General features: G+C 44.3%; 1 protein-coding gene across 1 annotated transcript in view; it reads left to right on the top strand.

Annotated features, from left to right (window-relative positions):
* The window catches only part of LOC105451297 (RNA binding protein fox-1 homolog 2), a 108,746-nt gene that overhangs the window by 26,053 nt on the left and 62,081 nt on the right, over positions 1-20,612 (top strand). The window contains exon 5 of the mRNA XM_011691668.1: positions 12,654-12,746. Coding sequence (XP_011689970.1) covers positions 12,654-12,746 — 93 coding nt within the window. The remainder of the gene's footprint in view (positions 1-12,653; positions 12,747-20,612) is intronic.

The raw sequence follows: 20,612 nt of genomic DNA, 5'->3' as shown, positions 1-20,612 counted from the left end.
CCCATATTTCTGTCCTGTCCTATCAGTGATTTCCACAAACTCCATCCTGATCCCTTACATATCTCCGTCCCCCGCCGTCCGTAACTTATTGAGACACACACAACACACGTCGGCACACAAATCCGTTGACACACGAGACGAGACACCAGGAGTTACGAGCGACGCGGTCGCCCGCCGTCGATTTTTACGCGGCGAATTAATTCTTTTTCTTCACGTTGGACTTTTCTTTCTCCTTTTTTTCCGTCCCCTCCCACCCCCGATTACTTGCTCTAACGAACGATTATTGCCCGTCCGAGATACGTACGGCCACCGTCTCTCCCATTGCGGGTGTCTATTACTTTCGTCGGAGGTGCAGAGAACGTCGCGATCCCAGCATCCGTCTTCATTCTTTTCTACTCCTTCGCCAGCACCATCGCCACCTGCGCGCGCGCGCGCGCACGTTTTCGTTTCTTTCCTTAAAGCACGGCCTTTTCTACTTCCGGTATATTATACGAGAAACGAGAAAATATCGCGCGTTAGCGTCCGAGTATCGAGCAAATGCATCGCGCGCGCCGCGTACCTGCCGTAATTTTTTTTTTNTTTTTTTTTTTGAGTACTTTTTACGACCGACAGCTCTCTATTATTAACGACGCGATCCTGCTGGTCGATAAAAGGAGAAGCATCGCGCTCATAAAAAATATATCCGTGCCGTAAGGCATTCGGTATTATCGCATTCGTGAGCAACGAGAAGAACATAATGAGAAATCAATGATGCAGAGTGAATTCGACGAAGAGGAAGCATCTTTCCGCACGCGTTGTCGAGAGAGGGAACATGGGAAATACTCGGAAAAATTCGTCCATACACGGTAATTCAAAGCGAGAAAGAGAGTTAGGGAGCAAGAGAAAGAGAAAAGCGAGCTTCTCGTCCTCTCTATATACAAGCCACGAAGTGCACAGGCCTCTCCGCTATCTCTCTAATCCCGACACCTCGTTAACATTCACGCAATCATATTGACATAGTGTATTGGTTAATCAATTGTTTTGACTTGGTTGTTCTCATTGAGAAATAGCTGTTCTTCTGAAACCACCCACCCACACGTACACACACACGCACACGCTCACATCCGGTCGGCGCGCGAAGTAGTGTTAATATCTCTTTTTTTTTATACTGTCTTGCCATGTTTCGCACCTCACTGTTAATTAATTGGGTAATTATTATTGTTACTCGCTCGTATTATACGTCGTCTGTACTGACATGTACACGCGCGTGCGCCTGTGCGCGCGCGACCACTCCTCCACGCATACACATTCGTACACAATACACACACGCGAGTATACACACGTAGACCACGAACACGTTTTATCCCGAATGAATATCGGTGTGTCGTTTACGTAGGCGTCGTCACTTCTTGTTTTGCATAATACCAGTAGCTGGTTATTCAATTTGATAGTGCAAACGTGTGTACCAGGTTGGTCGAGTTTCATTGTAGATCAGTGGAGTCTCCGCATTGAGTGAGAGAGAGAGAGAGAGAGAGAGAGGGAGGAGTTTTAAAAAGGTGATAGAAATCATTCCGGGATGATTTCGCGCATTTATCCATTTATTTTGCTAAAAAAAAACTGTGTTCGTGTAAACTCCGAACGATTTTCCTTACAATAATTATTTGCAGAGCAAAGATTTATGAATTTTTTTTTATTTAATCGTACAATTTTTATCTGAATTGAAACATTAATAATCTATTACTCATTAAACGTGTAATAAATGTCGGCAGTTGTCGATTATTCTTATTGCTGTTAGTTGCATCGTCGTTAATTATACGATTACCGTTAATGGCATCCTCGACCCTCGCGCGGCACCTTTTTAAAGACCCTCTCGTTCGCAGTTAACGATCCGTAGCTACAAACGTAGACAGATTGAGCTCTCCGTTTTTGCCGTACTAACCTCATCTCGAGGGCAAGGAATGCGATTATTAACACGACTACCTTTAACGCGAGCCGGAGGATATTGTTCTCTTTCGGGGCACGATCGCAAAAGCGCTGCTGTGCAAGTGTGTATGCGGGATCACTTAATAAGTAGGCTTCTTTTTTTCACGAGTAACTGGAGTTCGTGCACGTGTCGGATGTTAATATGATTCTACCCTTTATTTTCTTTCCTGTATATTTTTCTTTAATTATTAATTTCACGTACAAGCTTGCATGGGCAGTCACGTTTGTCAGGGGCGTGTATGGCAATACCGCCGCCTTTAACGGAATGATCACCTTTGTAAGTAGAAATAACGTTAAACGCCATGGTAATGAGAACCAGGCTAAATAATGAGCCTTTTTTACTTACTGCGGATCAGCACGCACCTTTTTTATTTTTTTTCTTTAGTCGTGACGTTTGCAGCACTTCCGAAAGAAAAGGAAACCGCGAGGAGACGTGTGCCTGGCCGATATTTCGCGAGAGCTCGCGATATCGCAGCGCGACGTCACGAATGTAATACTCTTACAAATTCGAAATAATCGACAGTAATTTGTCCAGTGAGAGTGAGTAACGAGTTGTTGAATTGTCGGCTACATTTCCGCCTCGGATGAAAATCTTCGCGCTTGAACGAATAATCGCTTCCTGCGCGTTTTCTCTCTTTTTTTTTTAAATCCGCATATTTTGCGCGTCTTTTATTGCCGCCTGACTCGACGAGTCGAGCGTAACGATTTCCCGGAAAAATATAAATCTCCGCGAGGAGATGTCGGGTATCGCGCTTCTCTGAGCGACGTAGAAAAGAGAGAAGAGGCGTGCGCTCGCGCGCGTCGTCTCGGGAGGACAGGAGGGGTGGGTGGGTGGGTGGGTGGGGGAGAACGGTTACTTTACGTCCGTCGCAATTAAACCTCACTGCTATATTACGGCAGGTGCGGTAATTAATCACAGCCGCGGAGAAGCAATTAGTCATCCTGGGGGGGGGGATTGCATCCGCCTCGCTTGGCGTCTTCTTTACTACGTCGCGCGCGAGTATATGTACGCTATCGGGGCGCGCGAAACTTCGGGTTGCTCGCGCGCAGTTCGAAGCGTGTAATTTAGAACCAATTACATTCCGATGCGAGTCCGCTAATACTGATAGATGCGTAACGTAGACCTTCTTATCGACGTTCCCTCCTCGTTTTCTCGCGCGCACGCGCGCGCACGTTATATCGTTTTAAACGCATCAGCCGCACCGGGTGTCCGTCAGTCGATTTTGCCATTAGGGAAAGTCATGCAGTCGTTTGTACACACCGTGCAAATTACTCACGGGAGGTGGGAGGGGAGGAGGGGGGGGGGTGAAAATCGTATCGAGTGCGGTAATTGGTCCGCGTCGAGAGTGTGGCAACGCTTAGAATAGCGCAATTCTTGTGAGCGAGCGCGCATTTTCCCCGGCCTTGAAAACGCGATTTCATCGCGCGTATACCTAGCTGTCCCGATTTTAATCTCAAGCGCGACGATTTCAGTCGAAACGCTCGGTTTTGCTGCTATAGTGTTATCGGATTTGTCGAGAATAACGCATTATGAAGACAGGGATATTCTTATATTGCAAACTATTCTTACGTAATTTTTGTTCTAATTAGTTTCTTCTTTTTTTTTTGTAAAAATATTGGCCATCTATCATGTAATAATCGCGATATATTCCGGCACGGTCTGTTTGTCACACTTCGAAGGATTAGTCTCAAATTACTTTATTTTGCTCGCCGAAAGCAGACTCAGAAGATCGGGAAATACGGAGAATTTTTTTTATGCGCGCTTCTTTCCGAGGTTTCGCGGGAAAAACGCATTCTCGTTAATTCGCAATATGGACAGTAAAAACGTTCACGTTATAACGAAATACGCGCCGTTAAGACCGTATACAGTCGATAAGAGCCTGATGGCGGCCTCATTGTTACGGGCGCCGGTGATAAAAGCAAACAAACGCGCGCAATCCGTCGACGGTCTCGCGAGAGGAATTTTCGCAACGGAGTGAACAGGGGGTCGCGCGTTTAGGAGGAAGAGTAGGAGAGTTTCTTAATCAAAAGGGTGCAAATTGCGCTCAAGTGCTTCTACTATACTCGTCTCCGCTCTCGGCGAGACCTTTTACGCGGCGCGCGCGCACACGCGGGACAATGGCCCGACGATGCGAAAAGAGGGAAATCATACTTAATCGCGCTTACAGCCGCCGACATCCGATTTCCATTAATGATATTTGTCCTTCGCTCTTTGACAAACGTTCACCCGTGACTATAGGCGCTATATGCGCGCGCGCGTTCGATCGACCGTACAATGGACCGTATTAATGGCGCCGACCGAGACACGCGCTCATCATGCTTCTTGCTTACAGATCCGCGAGACCGTATCGCCCGCCATTTGCCTGTCTATTCGGTCGTCATGTTTCCCCTCTGCCGTGCAACTCCTAAATCATATCGTAAACACGCGCGCAGCGTTTCACGTGCAGCTGAGAAGTTATAGTTCTCTCCCATTCTCGAGGTAAATCGCGAGCGTGAGCTATGGCGTGAAGACAGCGCACTGGTCTGTTGTACATACCAAAGATCTCGGGCGTTCGATTCCCGGTAGAACCAATAAAATTTTCAAACGCTCGCGTCCGCTCTCTGGAGAGTCCGGCAAACTACCGAGAATATCCTTCTCATAGCAATTGAGAATGAGACAAAAAATAGAGTTAAGTCAACAGAATGGAAATGGGAGCATTGGTGAGATAGAAATATCAATGTCGTACAATGCTTATATATCCCTTGTTATTAGGCTTATAGTAGGCATTGTACGACGTTTTCCGCTTTCCAATCCGCTGACTTAACTCTATTTTTTTGTCTAAATTCTTAATTGCCATGAGAAAGGATATTCTCGGTAGTTATTGCCGGACCTCCAGAGAGGGGACGCAAGCGTATAAAAATTTTGTTGGATCTACGAATCGATTTCGGGATTATATATAAGTACTAATCGGCCCAAAATTATTCGATACCGTTTGTGTTTAAATCACGTGATTGTGTCCAGCGAAACTTGTTTTGCTTAGCGGCGTGTGGTAGATCATAGTAGAATTTTATTATTTTCCAATATTTCCTCTTTCATTCTCAGCTTTTTTTCGCGCGAATAAAATAGATAAAATACTGCAACGATGTTTTATTTATCGTGAACGTTTGATGTTTGATGTAAAATAAAAGTGTGTATGCCCATCAAAGTATGTATTTTATTTCACACTTGTGTAAACACTTTCAATGGAGAGTTAATTTTATCAAATAGTTTTATGAATTTTTGAAATGTATTTTTACACACATGTTTACGCTGGGCATTAAAATATCGTTATACAGATCACGTATAAGAAAAAAGACAACTTGATAAAAATTTTCTCGATTTAAAAGATTTTTTTTTCCGTTCGCGTGTATGAAGCTGTAGAGGTATAGCGGAAAGAGGTATAGAGCCAAGAATAGAGACCGAATACGACGGTCGACGACCGCGAATTACGATATACGGAGGTGGGATGCTGAGTGCATCGACGCCATTAAGCGCATTGCATCGCGCTGCACATTCTCGAGCACGACACGAGTCGTTAAACACGCGTGACCGCAAAGACCCGAAGCCCGTTGGTCTTTTGACGTCGCGTCCGCAAGCGCCTTTCGCAAGTACAACTTTCCGCCGCGCGGAATTTCGAATGCTCGCGTCCGGCACCTGGTCGGTCTCACGCGCGCGTAATCAATCGACCCGCGTTGCGGCGCCTTTTGTCTCGTCCTCATCGTATTTATAACAACGGCAACATATTTTGTCGCGCCGAACGGGGAAAACTTCATTGTTACCGGCTGATTAATGAGCATTTTCTCGCACTCTCGGCGCTTAATTAATATATCGCTTCCTGTTTTCAAGACAGGACGAATGTCCATTTACATTCGCGTATTCGATGGCAGAATGCAATTTTCACGGGTCATTGATTTATTTGACTAATTATACATTCCAAATTACATCAAAGGCATGATGTACAGACACGATGAATGACAGATGAACGGAAATTTAATGATGAAACGTTAACCGCGTTCCGCATTGTTCTCGGTATTTCTGCTTTTTTTTGTTTTGTTTTCGTCGTGCAGGATACGATACAGTCTCGATTCTATATATTTTTTAAAGCGCACGAGGAATGACAGGTCCTGAAATAGAGTCGCCGGTCGCGAGATAAAAATTCGCCGCAGAGAATTTGCGACACACTGCATTATTTCGAATTGCACACCGCAACGTGGCGTGTAAGATGACGATCTGCGGGGCATAATAATTATGGCCGGGCGTATCGGTCGTTTCCGCGGCAAGCGGTCGCTCGCGCGGGTGTACGCGGTTAGTTGTCGGCTCTAAACAGCCGTGTAAGAAAGTCGTGGCCTCCTTGATAGAGGCTCTGATTAATAGCGAACGTGCGGCTTCGCTAAGCAGGCCACCCTGAAACGTGAGAGCCTCGCTATATTGAAAATCGAGCTGTCTCGGGCCGCGAGATTCGCCGCGACGTTGCGACGAGATTGAAACTACGTGTTGTTACGAATTCCGCGACAGCGAACGATATTTTTACGCGAAAATCAATTATTCGAGAGCGCATTGTATTTGATTTAATTCTTCGAACTCAAATGATTGTCATTTTTTATGAATTTCTCATTTCACAGTAATTTCGTTTCGGTAATTTCAGTGTTGATTGTAACAGTTATTACATTCATTAAATGCACTTTGCAGAACTTGCCACTTTATTTGATAAGTTACTTCTCATTGTAGCAAGGTATTAAGAGGTCTAATGACTAATTTATAATCATGTCGCCGTCATAATTATATGAGAATTATATCTACTTCTCGCGTTGCACGGAAACTTAAGTATGCATTCTGTATATTAAAATTTGGTCGAAGGTCTCAACGATTATAAGTACATTAACGTCGTTATAGAGGACGTAATTTCGTGCTCGCGAAACGCGCGCGTTACGTCAGCGGAAGTAGAACGTACGTTTTGTATCGCCCACTTAAAAGAGACCCCGGTAGAGAATTCGTGGTGGATTAATTGCCCGATGCTTGCTCTCGAGTATCCGCGGCGTGCACGCCAGCTGCAATTTTCCGTAGCCCGATAAGACCCTAAGGAAGTTTTCGCTTGGCATCGCGATCTCCCCGTCACGAGAGCGCCGGCGGAGCTTGAAACGCATAAGGAAATACGAGCGGCCCACCGCTCGGTTTTAGCTCGTGATGTTCGTGAAAATTATTATCGTGAAAAAAAAAAGTTTGGACGAGAGAGAGAGATCTCTCGTACGATACGCTCGCATGCGCCATCCTTTCCGATTCGGAATTGCAAGCGAATGCAGAGTTACGTTCTGTAAGTTATTACACGCGTCTCGCGTTGGCTGTTTCGCGCAAAATATCGCCGATCGTTTCTCCCTTTCGATCGCGAAAATAAATTTTTGTAAGGCTTTCGTGCAATCCATGTTGCCATTGTTCTGTGTCCTATTACGATCCGACAGTTCAGAATAACTCGTATTAATTACAATCAAAACAAGTAACGTTTATAAATTGTAAAACGTACCGGAGTTTATCTATTGGTGTTATTGATATTTCCATAAAGTTTTTCGTAAACTGAAAATTGGATTTAGCATCGAAGAAAATTCTCAAAAATAAAACGTTATGAAGAAGATATCTAATCTCCATAAAAAGTTTAATTTTCCGATAACGAATTGTCAGATACATCACGATGTTGACATAAATGAGACTTTAATCACGAATCTATCATACTTTATTTTGTCCAAGTTTAAACTTATCATTCAGACTCAGTAAAAAAAGCATTAGAATTTTAGTGCCAGATGCGACAAGATCTGTCGCATCGTGAAAATTTGGATTATGGATTTCGACACATTTTCTCAAATTAAGAATATTACGATAATGATATGCCGTAATATTCGTAATGGGACACGATAATTCGAACATTACATTTTACTTTTTTTTCATACCACAATTTTGCCAAAATGAGAAACGGGAATTCGACAGCGACGCGGTCTCCTAAACTGTTAACGGTCCGAAATGAATTCATGAGCGCGCGCGCGCGATGAAAAAGTCGTTGCGTATGCATTGGATATGCAAATAAATTCTGCTGCGGTTCTCGCAATTCTCGCGCCGTATATCTTTGCTCTCGAGTCCTAAAAAATATCGATACGTCCGCGCGATCATTGACATTACAGTAATTTCCCAAGCGAATGTCATCTTACGCTCGAGTCACGCCGCGGCTCGTGAAGCTAGAAACAGTCACAGAAGTTGCGAATCGCAGTTTTATTAGCAACAACGTCACCGGTTTATAAACATTTTACGCGAATAAAATACTTGAGAGAGAAAATTATTTTGTAGAATACCGAGGCATTTTTGAATTATGTACACGATAAAGAAGATAGAGATACAATTGGAATTTAAGAGCCACACCGAGAGACATGACTTTTGACCTTTTTAAATTTTCAAAGTCTAATAAATTGTGCAGGATGCGTCTGAGCTATTTCTTATGTAACGTACCCGTTGATTAATTTAAGAGAGAAAAATAGCTAAGAAAGAGATCTATATAATGCTTTGTATAATCGTTTACATTACTAAGTAAAATGCACTTATCTTAACATCTGCTATTTCCATGAACGTCAACTGTTTTGTGGTATAGAATGAAGGAAGTAACATATATATATATTTTTTTTTCTATTGTTATTTTTTTCTGCTTAGTAATATCTCGACAAAAAATGCCGTAATTACGGACAGTCATCGGGTACACTTTAGTTAAAGTGATGGCCGCGAAAAAAAACGCTGGCACATGTGTTAACTTCTCCACGCAAAGGGCTCAACGGTATCGTTAATTATTCGCGCCGGTCCGTTGTCCCTGCGACGTTCATTTCCGGTTACAAAGGAATCGCCCGTGTATATCTTGTCTGTTTGGATCTAGTTAACTCTTTGAGGCGCCGGGTCCCTTTCGTTCGACGATAATTGACGTATTGTTATACACCGTACTGTGTTAGGCTAACGAGACCCCCAGCTGTAATTTAACTATGCGTTTACGAATAATTGTTAACGAAATTGTTGAAATAAACTCGCGTTTATTGATCCTCGAAGCTGTCCAACCTATTCTATTTTTTACGTGACTTGTACAAAATTGTCTCCGTCGTTTCTTTATGTTTCCATATTCTATGTCCATTATTCGATAACGAGTGGCAAATATCGATTATTAAGGCAAGGAGGTATTGCTCGGCGGTGCGGATTATTAAGTATAGAGACGCCGGATTAAGCTGATGACTTTGAAATATCGCGCAGGTCCGACCTCGCACGCGCGTGCACGCTCGCTAACTCCAGTCTCGCCACGTTCGACCCATAAATCGCATTTTCCGCGGCATTTCGAGGAGCGAACGGGAATCCTTCGTCACTGATTAGAAAACTTCGCGCTTCGCCGTTTCGCTCCGACCGAGCCTTCCGCCCCCGAGGCCGTATTTGATTTGGCTTTAATGCGATTTTTCGCGGTAACAGCCGCAGCTAGTAACCACTCCCGGCCAACAGCTCTCCGTGATCCGAGGAGAGCGAAAACGGATGGCGCGGCCGCGGCGAACTCGATTATCCTGCCGTCCTTTTTCACCCGCTGACGAAGAAGCCGCTATTCTGTTAGCTTGCTCCGAACTTCAATTAATCCTTTTAACGATAAAAGCATCTCCGATTTCAGTGCCGCAGGCGAAATCGTGAAATACCGCGGAATTTCGCGCGAATTTTGATACCTTTAATAATGATGCCTGAGGGGAGATTGAGATTTGTAATAATTTTCATCTTAGTTATCAGGAGAAATTTAACTTTGGTTTGTCTCCATTCGAAAGCACAGATTTGGCGGAGTTTCAACATTTAATAGGAGTGACATAAGTTATGATAAGATTGATGTGACGTTATCCGGAGAAATGCGTTAAAAATTGACGGTCCACGACAGCGCAATCAATCACCATCGTTTTTCCTCGACACTATCACGATTGCTCACGTATTTATACGCATTCGGATTTCTAAAAAGCCTGAAAGTCGTTTATACATGTTTTCACATGTTACTGTGACCATTTCGTTATTTTTATGGATACGAATTGGCGGAAATTAAAAATACATTTACTCGTTTTAATTATTCTCTATCTAAAATCTGTCATACATTTCCGTAAATTCTTTTTTATATCGATAAGTGTAATATTAAATTAAATTAAATCATATGCTCAATCACACACGTCAGCTTCTAAAATTTTATGTGACGATTTGGTTAGTATTTTTAGTTCATTTCATTCGGTTTTATGGTAATATAACTATAGCGATCTTCAAGAGGTATTGCAAAAGTGTTAATAACGAGGTCACGACACTTGATGATAACGGTCGACGGTGCACTTCGGTATTATTCCGGTGACTTCATGAATTCGAAAGGGAGAGAGAACTTACGCCGTGATAACGTTCAACTGAGTCGACAGCGGGGTTATCGCGGCACGATATCTACGGCGGCTACGGAAGGGTTGGGGGGAAAACTTGACTGCGTGCTCGAAGCGAGCGGACACTCCGGTGGCAGGCGCAATCGATCGCGCTCTTCCTTCGCGCGGAACTCGCGATGCGTGAGAGCGTGCCGCGTATAGGTATCGATCTCTCTCTTTCTCTCTCTGCCTCCCTAGCGAAGTTCTTCCATTCATATACGTCCGCGCGATATTGCCGCATATATATTCCGAATCGAGAAAAAGCATAAGAGAGAGGGTGGGGCCCTTCTCGACAACGATCACGATTCTAATCTTTTTTTACGCCTCCCGCTCGATTTCTCGTCATCCCTTATCGCTTCTCAGCGTCGACGGGGAAAATCCACACGCGCGTACAGTGGCACACACACGCACACACATACACGACACGCCCTCTCTCTCTGTCCTCCACGTTCCCCTCCTCCTTCACATATCTAACCTCATCAAGTCAACTTTTTTTTTTAATTTCTGTCTTTTCTCGTACACGCACCTCACGATACAAGCAAGAGTCTTTAATGATATGACGATGACCGTGATATGACATGATACGATATGATATGATATGATAATGAGATGATTAATGTGATCATGACCATGATTTCTTACCATGATTTTTATATTTACTTATTTGTTGCACGTTGTTTGGTGCGTCTCCGTAAGCAGTATGAGGCGCTCGCAGACCCCCTGGTCGTCGACATTTCGAAAAAGTGCCCCCCACATCCCGTGAAATAACGAGGAACTTTTGTGCGAATGTGTCCCCGCGAGTCCCTTCGACATTCTAAAAGCAACTCTCAAGCCCTTTCAAGCCCTTGGCCCGAAAAAGTAAGAATCCGATTTCCCGAGTCAATTGTAATCTTTTCATTTTCATGAAAATCGAAACATCAATGTTATTGTTAATTAGACTAATTAATTTACTCACTTTATCCTTTTTATACATGTTTCACAATTTTTTTAATATGGCAAGATCCAGGCAGCTATATATACCATTATGTGATTGAACTTCGATGTTTTAAATATTTTTACAGTTAACTTTTTAGTAATCGCTAAAATTTATTTCTCTAAAATCGATGTGTTTTCTTCATGGTTATTTGATTCCAGAAACTCGGTTTTTGTTTTTGAGAGACATTAAATGCGCGAGTTCTTAGAATTCCGAAACAGTGAAATAAAGAAGCGCGGATTACAGGATACGAATAAATGGATGGCTGGCTCATTCATTTCAGCTTTCGCGGTAGAATAAAAGGAGCGCGAGATCGACGGGAAATAACAGAAAAAACGGAATATCCACGGAGGCTTCTGTCGCTTCGTCGCGTCTCGAGGGAGCCTCGGGAATTAATTAGCGTGTCTCGCGCGATACATAACGGTCCGGCGAGGGAGACGGCCATTGTGCGTCAAAAGAAATAAATAGGGCCGGCTCGGAGGAGGTACGCCGGTAGGGCTGAGGGTGATGGAAGGGTTCAAAGAGAAAGAGAGGAGCACAAAGGAGCTGCGGCCGGTGTTGCCTGCGGCGAAACGGAAGAATCGAGCTTTCTACTCTACGTCTTCCGTCTAGTCCTCAATGAGAACGGGATTGATCTCCCCTGTTCGATACTCCGTTTTCACGCGCCTCGAAGGATCCATTCGAAGATCGGAGGAAGCAACTAAATGATCAAAAAGTGTATCTCGCAAATGTAATTCGCGACGGGAGAGAAGCTATATATTTTTGTGTCTTTCGAACGTGATAAATCTTTTAACACGAATTTTTCTTGCGCTTCAAAAATAATTCTCGAATTTTTGGCGTAATACTGCAATAAAATGTAATAAAATCGACGGAAACGCGCGCGCGCGCTCTCTCTTTACCGCATTAAACGAAATGAAATCGTCGTAACGCGAGACGCGGTGGGCTCTGCCTTTTTTTTCATCAGGCAACCCCTTCCCCCCTGACCCCTCGGATGTCGCGCCCCGACGTTCCTCTCCGGAGCATTCCTCACATGTATGTACGCCCTTCCCCACCCTTCGCCTCCTCCCCGCCACCCACCCTACTTAGTGTGTACATATATTATATATGTACCTAAACGAGTATATGCATATTTACGCGCGCGCGTGCTACATGTGCACGCGCGCGCGGAGACGAAATGTCGGCCCAGCCAGTCGGCTTTTTGCGGAGCGCTGGCAGTCTGTAAGTTGAGTTTAATGCATGTTGTTTTGTCTGTCCTTGCATGCAGGGATTCGGTTTTGTAACATTCGCAAATAGTGCTGACGCGGACCGGGCACGTGAGAGGCTACACGGCACCGTGGTTGAGGGCAGAAAGATTGAGGTGTGCATGAACTTTCTTATACTTATAAATATATATATACATACATATATATATATATATATATATATATACATCGCCATTAATCTCCATTATGAAATAGATGTAATCTCTTCTTTTTTTTCCAGGAAAGTCGAGTGGGCGCATTCCTCTGCGGAATGCGCGCGCTCGCGACATAAAGCGGCGACCACGGTCTAAATCTCGACTCGGTTTGATTACGCGACGGATTTCATAAATCCGTCCCTCTAAGTACACGTTTCCGATTTTTCCTCGGGAGTAAGTCAGTGGTCGCCCGTTAGTTTTAAGTCGAGCACATCGAGTCCCGAGTGTTCATCGTGGCTATAAATTTTACCGGGCGAATTAATTGAACGTTAATTAAATGAAGGGTTACTCTGTTAATCCCAATGTCGATAACGAATCTCTATTTATTGCGAATGCTATCTGCATTTTGGAATATAATCGCATTGGATGAACGAACGGCACACGCGAGATGGACACTCGCGACGCGAAGGTCATTGATTTAAGAAAATAAAACTAGAGTAAATCGCTGTGCGATCGAAGTTCCGAGACGCCAGACTGACGACGCAATCGTAGACGCGAACCGTTTTGCGCGAAGCGGCTACGATTCGAGCTATCGACAGTCCACATCGCGATTCGACGGAGCCTTTTTGTTTCGAAAGGGAAAAAGAGACAGCAAGAGTATAACATATAATGCGATAATTAACGAAACGCGAGTTAATTTCACGGGCTCGAGAACGGATAGAAATAGAGAGAGAGAGAGAGGGGGGAGAGGATACGGGGGAAAGGGGAACGATCTCGGGGTCGCAGGGGCTCGAGAGAAAGAGATTTCTCTCGTGGCCTGGATCAATCTGACTGATGGCCACTCGTAGATCCACGAGTGGCGCGCGAGCCGCCGATTGGCGAGGCTCGATCTCTGCTCGAGGGCCTCGAGTGATCCACAAATCCTCGCTCGCGATTGGCCGGCCACTTCGCCGGTGAAAATCGGTACGCGGGAGAAAGTCCTCCTCGCCGCGATGGTCCGTTCGCGAGACGGATTTTGCTTATATGTACATGTAGATATATTCGCCTTTTCCTCTCTTCTTCTTCTCTCTCTTTCTCGTTGTTTTTCTATCGCGATATGGCCTTAATCCGTTCAGTTGAACACGTGCGCTCGTGCGAGGAATCGTATAACTCTACCTTCTATCAGCGTGTCTCGAGCTCAGAGATTATATCTTGGCGTCGTCGTCGAAGTAACTGTATCTCGTACGGTAGTTGATTTTGATAAGCTCCGTCGGGTCCGACCGAAGATAAACGAGGCGATCGGATGTGGCAACAATTACGTCGAAATGATACTTTAAAACTTTCATTATGACATGCAACGTATACTATAAAGTAGAAATATGTTGTAATAAATAATTTCGTAAATTTAAATCGGCAAAGCGATTGATCATTTCATTTATTCGCTTTCTTGGTCTCGGTTTTTTTTTAATACCGGCACGTGTAGAATTCTGAACTTTAAAATGTGCAGTTAACGATTTAAAAAAAAAAAGTTTTTACAGCCATAGAATTCCATCGGTGCAGCGAATTAATTTCACAGGTTTTCTCACTGAAAACCTCGGACACATTTTCGTAATACGGCAAGCGCTCGACTTTGATTATCGCGTACAAGTTTTTCGTAGCTCTCGGCTGACCGCGCGACGGCCGCAGCATCTGCTGCGTCGATGCTGATAACAAACAACAACGGTTCAGCCTAATTGAACAACTCGATTAATTATCTTCTCGTGGCGGCTGAAGCAGCTTGTCGGGCTGTGCCAGTCTCGTACGTGTCGCGTAAACCATCACTTTAGCTTCATTTAGCTGCCTGCGACCGCGTCTTCGAAATACATCGCTCGGTATTACGCGAATGCGCGGAGAAAATGTTTCGATTATTTTCTACGAAAGTCCGTATTTACTTCCCCGCGCCGATAATTCATTAAAACTTGGTACAGCTGACGAGAAGATTTTGTTTGCTACTTTTTTTTTTACGTCTGGGACTACTGTCAAAAGAGTCGACGCAAAAGTAATCGCTTCTCGAGAAGATAGCGACGGCCGTCTTCCTCTGTCGTCATTATATTGCTTTTCGGACGTAATAGGATTATATTCTTGAATCACGGCCAGTGATTACTCCTTCGGATTTTTTCCGGTTCGATAATAGCGTCCGTTTGATCAGGCAGGCCGTCTTATTGCGACTTTAATGGCTCAATTAAAGCTTGAAAGCCTGACCTTTTTGCGACTCGTCGATTCGCTGCACCGATGGAATTCTATGGCGCGACAGTTTCGTAAAATCACGCTGATTTTCAAGCTGAAGTCTCGCGTGTCGCGTATACTTTTCTCGAATCTTTAAATCTCCAGCGTGCCACGGATTTCGGAAACCGCTGTATGACAAAATTGTTGCCGATCTTTCCGCCTCGGGGGATCTTCGTATACTAAAAGCAAATAAAAAGAGCCGCATTCGGGGTTGCTTGCCAACGCGGATTTCAGAGCTGTCACGTCGAGCTGTCGTATTTTAAATGCTCGCTACAAATCCGCGCTGTTAGTATTGTCGTCGCTAAGATCAGCCTTGTTAAACAAGAAGAGGAAGATCCCGCGTTGGTGGGGCACCTCCCCCGAAATGCAAAGTGAGCGAAGTTGAAGGGGTGGACGCGAAACAAACGCGATAGTCGTCGTCGTCGAACGGCGAGTAAACGAACCGCATACAAAGGAGCTGGAAAATCCCGCCGGTTGGACGATCCGGCCGTTGTGTTGGGTTCGGTTACCATGGGAAAGAAAGTTAACCAAAAGCACAAAAGCGGAACAAAAACGAAAGACAATTGCAAAATACAGTCGTGTCTCACGCAGATCTCCTGTTGTTCCATAGAGAGCTTCTGCGCGAGAGAGAAAGAGCGGGTAAAAAGGTAGAGAAAAGAGCGAGCGAAAGAGACTCGTACTGAATATAATCGATTGAAAAATCTGAGAGAGAGAGAGAGAGCGAGCGAAAGAAAGAGAAATATATATAAGAAAAAGAAAGAACAGATGGTCGATCCGATAGGATCGATCGATCGGTCGGGAGAAAGAGCGAGAGAGATTAACGGGCAAACGCTGATCGTGGGACACTGAGGGGGCCACTCAAAAAAAGGACCTCGCGAAGTGTCCGAAAAGGTAAGGATACCACCGCCAACGGGAATCGTTTTACCGGTAAAGCAACGACCGGACTCATATGTGTATAATGAGAAATACAACTCGCACTGCCCGCTCTCTCACGCGATACACGAGAACCGTGCCATGGTCGATTTTCACTGGTAGATTAAGTTTTTTTTTTATTTTTTTTCTCTCGCCCTTATTTCTTCCCTTCTCGATTACTTTTCCACACTCGTTTCGCATTTTTAGCATAAGCGAATGAAATTTTTAACGGCTTTTTTTGTCGATTCTCAGCGGCGTGTATACTTCTACACGAGTGACGAAGTATTCAAAAGAGAAACTATATAAGAGAAATTGTTTTAATAAGAGTTATAGAAAATTGCGTTTTTGCAGCACAAAGAGATATTTTAAAGTTTACAAACAAAGCAGGACATAGTTGCTGTAAATACTTCGTCATTCGAATTTATTTTCTATTTTAATTTTTCAATTGTTAATTCTTATACATTTTATCGGTATTCTCTTTTTGTTTTTATCTTTTTCGACCGGCACACGCGTAGCGCTTACTTTCTCCTAAAATGAAATCCTTGCGATTACATTTATGATAGTAACTAATAAAAATATAATATATTTAAAGTAAATAATACTAGCGTAAACTATGTAGATGTGTAAGGAAGTAGAACTCAAAAACCAGACGCTCAAGTACTTTCGCAAGTGGCAATCGAGACAATCGAAAAAAAAACCGCGTTAATGACACGTGATAATGGCGCATTAATGACGTTTCTTCCACGAGCAATTTGCATTTTATTTGTAGGTATATATATATAACCTTGCGATCGAATCGCTTTTATTTCCTCCTGCGACAGGAGAACCGTATGCAAGTATGAAAGATCTCCGCACCGGTTGCCAATTAAAACGCGAGAGTGGTTTTAAAACGATTATATCTCGTACGTCATCACTCTTGTATGACGACGTTTGACCCGTTTCACTCGGGCGCTAAGCACCCAGGCCCTTTGTTGAATTTTCTAAGAGCCGTCGTAGTAGAGCAAGAGGTTAAAAACGAGGCGTGAACGCTGAAACGCCCGGCCCGGGGAATAACGAGATGGCAGGGAATAGTAAAAAGAACGAGCTCTAACGAGAATTCTTTTACGCGTAATTTTCTCACGAACGTGGCGTAGCACTTTAATTGCAGAAGAGATTAGGGAGCGATCTTAAATTAGAGGGCTGCGCCTTTTTTCCGGTTTTCCGCGTTAATTTTCAGCCGGCGGGATTCCGAGGAGACACGAAATGAAAATTCGCGACGTCCGGGAGAAATTTTCCGAAATTCACGGCGACCGATGTATTTATGTAGTAATTACAAGAAGGGACGAGGGGGAACGATTTAAGGGGACGCACAATTAGCCTTTTGCAAATCTCTCGCAACATCTCCCCCGAGAGACGGAGAAAGGCACTTTATTATAGTTAATCTCCCCTGAGAGACTTTTTAATTGCTGCAGGACACAACTTTTTAATGTCTGGATCCCTCTCAAGCTTTAAATAATTTTAGACGCTAATTCGATTCGGTGACTTTGAAAATTAAAAATTCCCGAAGTAAGATGGAAGCTCCGAAATCAACCATCGATGGCGTTGATTAGACGCGCGATTTCGCGATCTCTTTCCTCGCGAGATAACGACAGCATATGATTCGGCGAAGGTTGCCTTTTTACGGATCAGTAAGCGGCTGCCGCTACGCATATTCGCGTTTCACGCGCAATTTAACGCACGGTTCCCCGCACCCTTCAACGAGCAGGAGACCAACTTGTTCGTGAAATTTAGCGTCGGTTCATCGCGATGTATTTATTCATCATCGATGCATCCGGAGTCAAGAAAATCGATGGAGAGGAAAGTCGAGATGCGGGAAATGCATGGAGAATTAAAGTTGGGAAGTGGAAATTTTATGAATTTAAAAGACACGGAAGAAGTTCAGTGTACGGACATTATATTACATTGGTGCATTCACGTCTACGATAATAAATATTAACGAACGCAAATGCGATTGTTGCTTCTCGGGGTCTATACAAACTCCCCGGAGCGCAGCTCTCCGAAGCATACAAATTCGCCGGAAGCATAATTCATATGTGAAGATACCCGGAAGTACGGGCGGCTTGCTGCAGTCGACGTGTATTACGGAATAAAGAGGGAACATTGTTTCCCGAACGCGCGCGCGAAGCGGACCGTCTTGCCTCTCGCTGTTATTAATTTCCAACACGCGACGGAACCTCTCGTCGTTGGACACGCTCTTCGCGCGCCGCATTGAGTTCATCTATATCGATTTCGCGGTCTTTTTCGTGTTGCCTTCCGTGTACGCTATCTACTACTCCTCGCCTCTTTCCGCCCCCGTCGGAACGGCAGTCGAAGGCGCGAATTCCCCGGACGGAAACGCTGCAGCGCGAAGGACCGGTTACTTTCGATAATCGAAGAAGCATCGAGCGGAAAGATACCCGCGAAGAGATCGGAATCGCTATCTCGAGGCCAGTTTAAAGCTCGCCGTAACGCTTTTCTTAACAAGAGGCAAGATGCTCGCGACAACCAGCAGATATCACATTCAATGGCTCATTACCTTAATGAACGCCCTTTGTGATCGCCGTATTGTTCCGCGCGTTGACTCGTTACGTCTCTAAAGACTCGACTCTGCCTTCGTCCTTGCGCTGACTTTTTTCTGCCCCCTTCTTTTTGTTCTTTCAATTTCCAGACGGAAACTTCCTCCTCACGAGCGAGTTGCGAGTTTTTCCACGGAGATCAATCTCGTGAGGATAATTCGAGATATCTCGCAGTAACTTCCGATCTTTCATAATCGCGTCGGAATTAAAGTGTTTTCAATAACCGAGCACGTAGGCAGGATACTCTTTCATTTGGACGTGATGAAATTTTCTCGCCCTCTCTATCTGCCGCCATAAATTTTTGTGATTCTGCCGGTTGATGAAAGTATGTAGTAGTGTTCATTTGTCTTCGATCTTTTGCATCTACCGCACTGGGGCGGGGATGGCGAGTTGAGATTACGATGATGATCCTTCTTGTCTCTGACGTTCCTGTCCGTCGAGATATCGTCCAAACATTTGTCTCTGATAAAAAAACTGGAGTAGATCCGTCGATAGCGTCGCGAAAAAGCGTCGCGTGTATAGCGGAAAATCCACACAGAACATTTCGAGCGAGTCGATCGAGCCGGGTGATAAGTGCTTATGGCAGTTCAGCTAAGGAACAGCCTCGAATGCATAATCCAACGCGATTTATTGCGCGCTATGACAAATGACAAGAGGCACAAGAGGCTGTGCGGAAGCCTGAAATTACGTCGACCCACTAGGCAGGCGAAGAATGCGGATTAACGAGCAAGAAACTGCTGAGAGAGAGAGAGAGAGAGAGAGAGAGAGAGAGAGAGAGAGAGAGAGAGAGAGAAAACGGCAAGAAGTATCGCCGAAAGAAAAGGCTCCTGCCTCTCGGCGCACGAAGCTGGCATTCGCGCGGGTCGAAGCTGCGCGCGCGCACGCGCGGGGGATAATGACGATGCTAATGCCGTAAGACGATCTAACATAGACAGGCGAGGTATAAAAAGATGTAAGGCAGGCGAGCGCAAGAGGAATAAACAAACATAACCGACGGGTTCCGACCGACGTATAAGTGCGCGAGGAATTTTAGAACGTACTTTCCGCGCGTATCTAAAGAAGTGAAATAAATTTGAATATATAAATAGTGAAATGAAGAAGGGATATTACTCTGACATAGTCATCGAATATAATGCTTTAACACGTGCAGCACATTACGTATGCGCTACAATTTACATAGCCGGGAAAAATAAAGACCTTAGTTTATCTTATATACGGGAAATCACATTTACGATATCCTTGTGAATCGTGTTATCTGCGTGTGTATAATTTTTTTGTGCGAGAAATATTTTTTCGCTTACGATCGCGATCGATGCGGAGGACAAAATGAAAACTTTGAAGGCCCGAGTGACACACCGACGTTGCGAGAGAACGAAAATTATGGTTGCCGTACACGCGCGACGTGAATGCGGTTTAACGAGCTTGGCCTTGGCGGGACGACGGTGGTCGGTTAGGGGGTCGGAAAAAGCTCTTCCTGAAGATGCAAAGGAGTAGTCGGCATTCTGGGTCAACGACGACGATGACGACGGCGCCGGAGGGTACGACGCTTTTCGCGGTAACATGCAAACATAGCACTAGCAAAGGCAGATCGACGAATCGGCGATTAAATCGCGCATGAAAAATTCATACGATGGTTCCGTGAACAGAATTGGAATGGAGCATTTCCACAGCTACGATTTTATAACTCATTGAAAATTCAACCGCGATGAAGACCAAAGGAAACGGCTGTATAAACAACGTAACGAATTCTTGAAACTATAATCGCGTGTTTGAGCAATGGAGAAAAGCCACTTTTCTTCTCTTCGCTATGTTTGTGGACACTTACAGCTTTGCAACAACATCCATCCGAATTGTAATCATGAATTGTTTTATTCTTTGCATCATCTCTTCATTACTGACAAAATCTGTCTTTCAAATATTATCTTATTTTTTTATATAATGAAAAGAGATGATAAATGCTCATCCGTACAATATACATATTTTCGCGTGATCCTGCAAAGTGCATCAACTGCTCAGTGAAAAAGCTGTGTGAGCAAATAGCGACTCGGAAAATACTCGAAAGAGTCGCGTTAGAACG

Source organism: Wasmannia auropunctata, unplaced genomic scaffold (genome assembly GCF_000956235.1).
Source record: "Wasmannia auropunctata unplaced genomic scaffold, wasmannia.A_1.0 LD336053.1, whole genome shotgun sequence".
Taxonomy (NCBI): Eukaryota; Metazoa; Arthropoda; class Insecta; order Hymenoptera; family Formicidae; genus Wasmannia; species Wasmannia auropunctata.
This window is presented reverse-complemented; position numbering and strand designations above follow the sequence as displayed.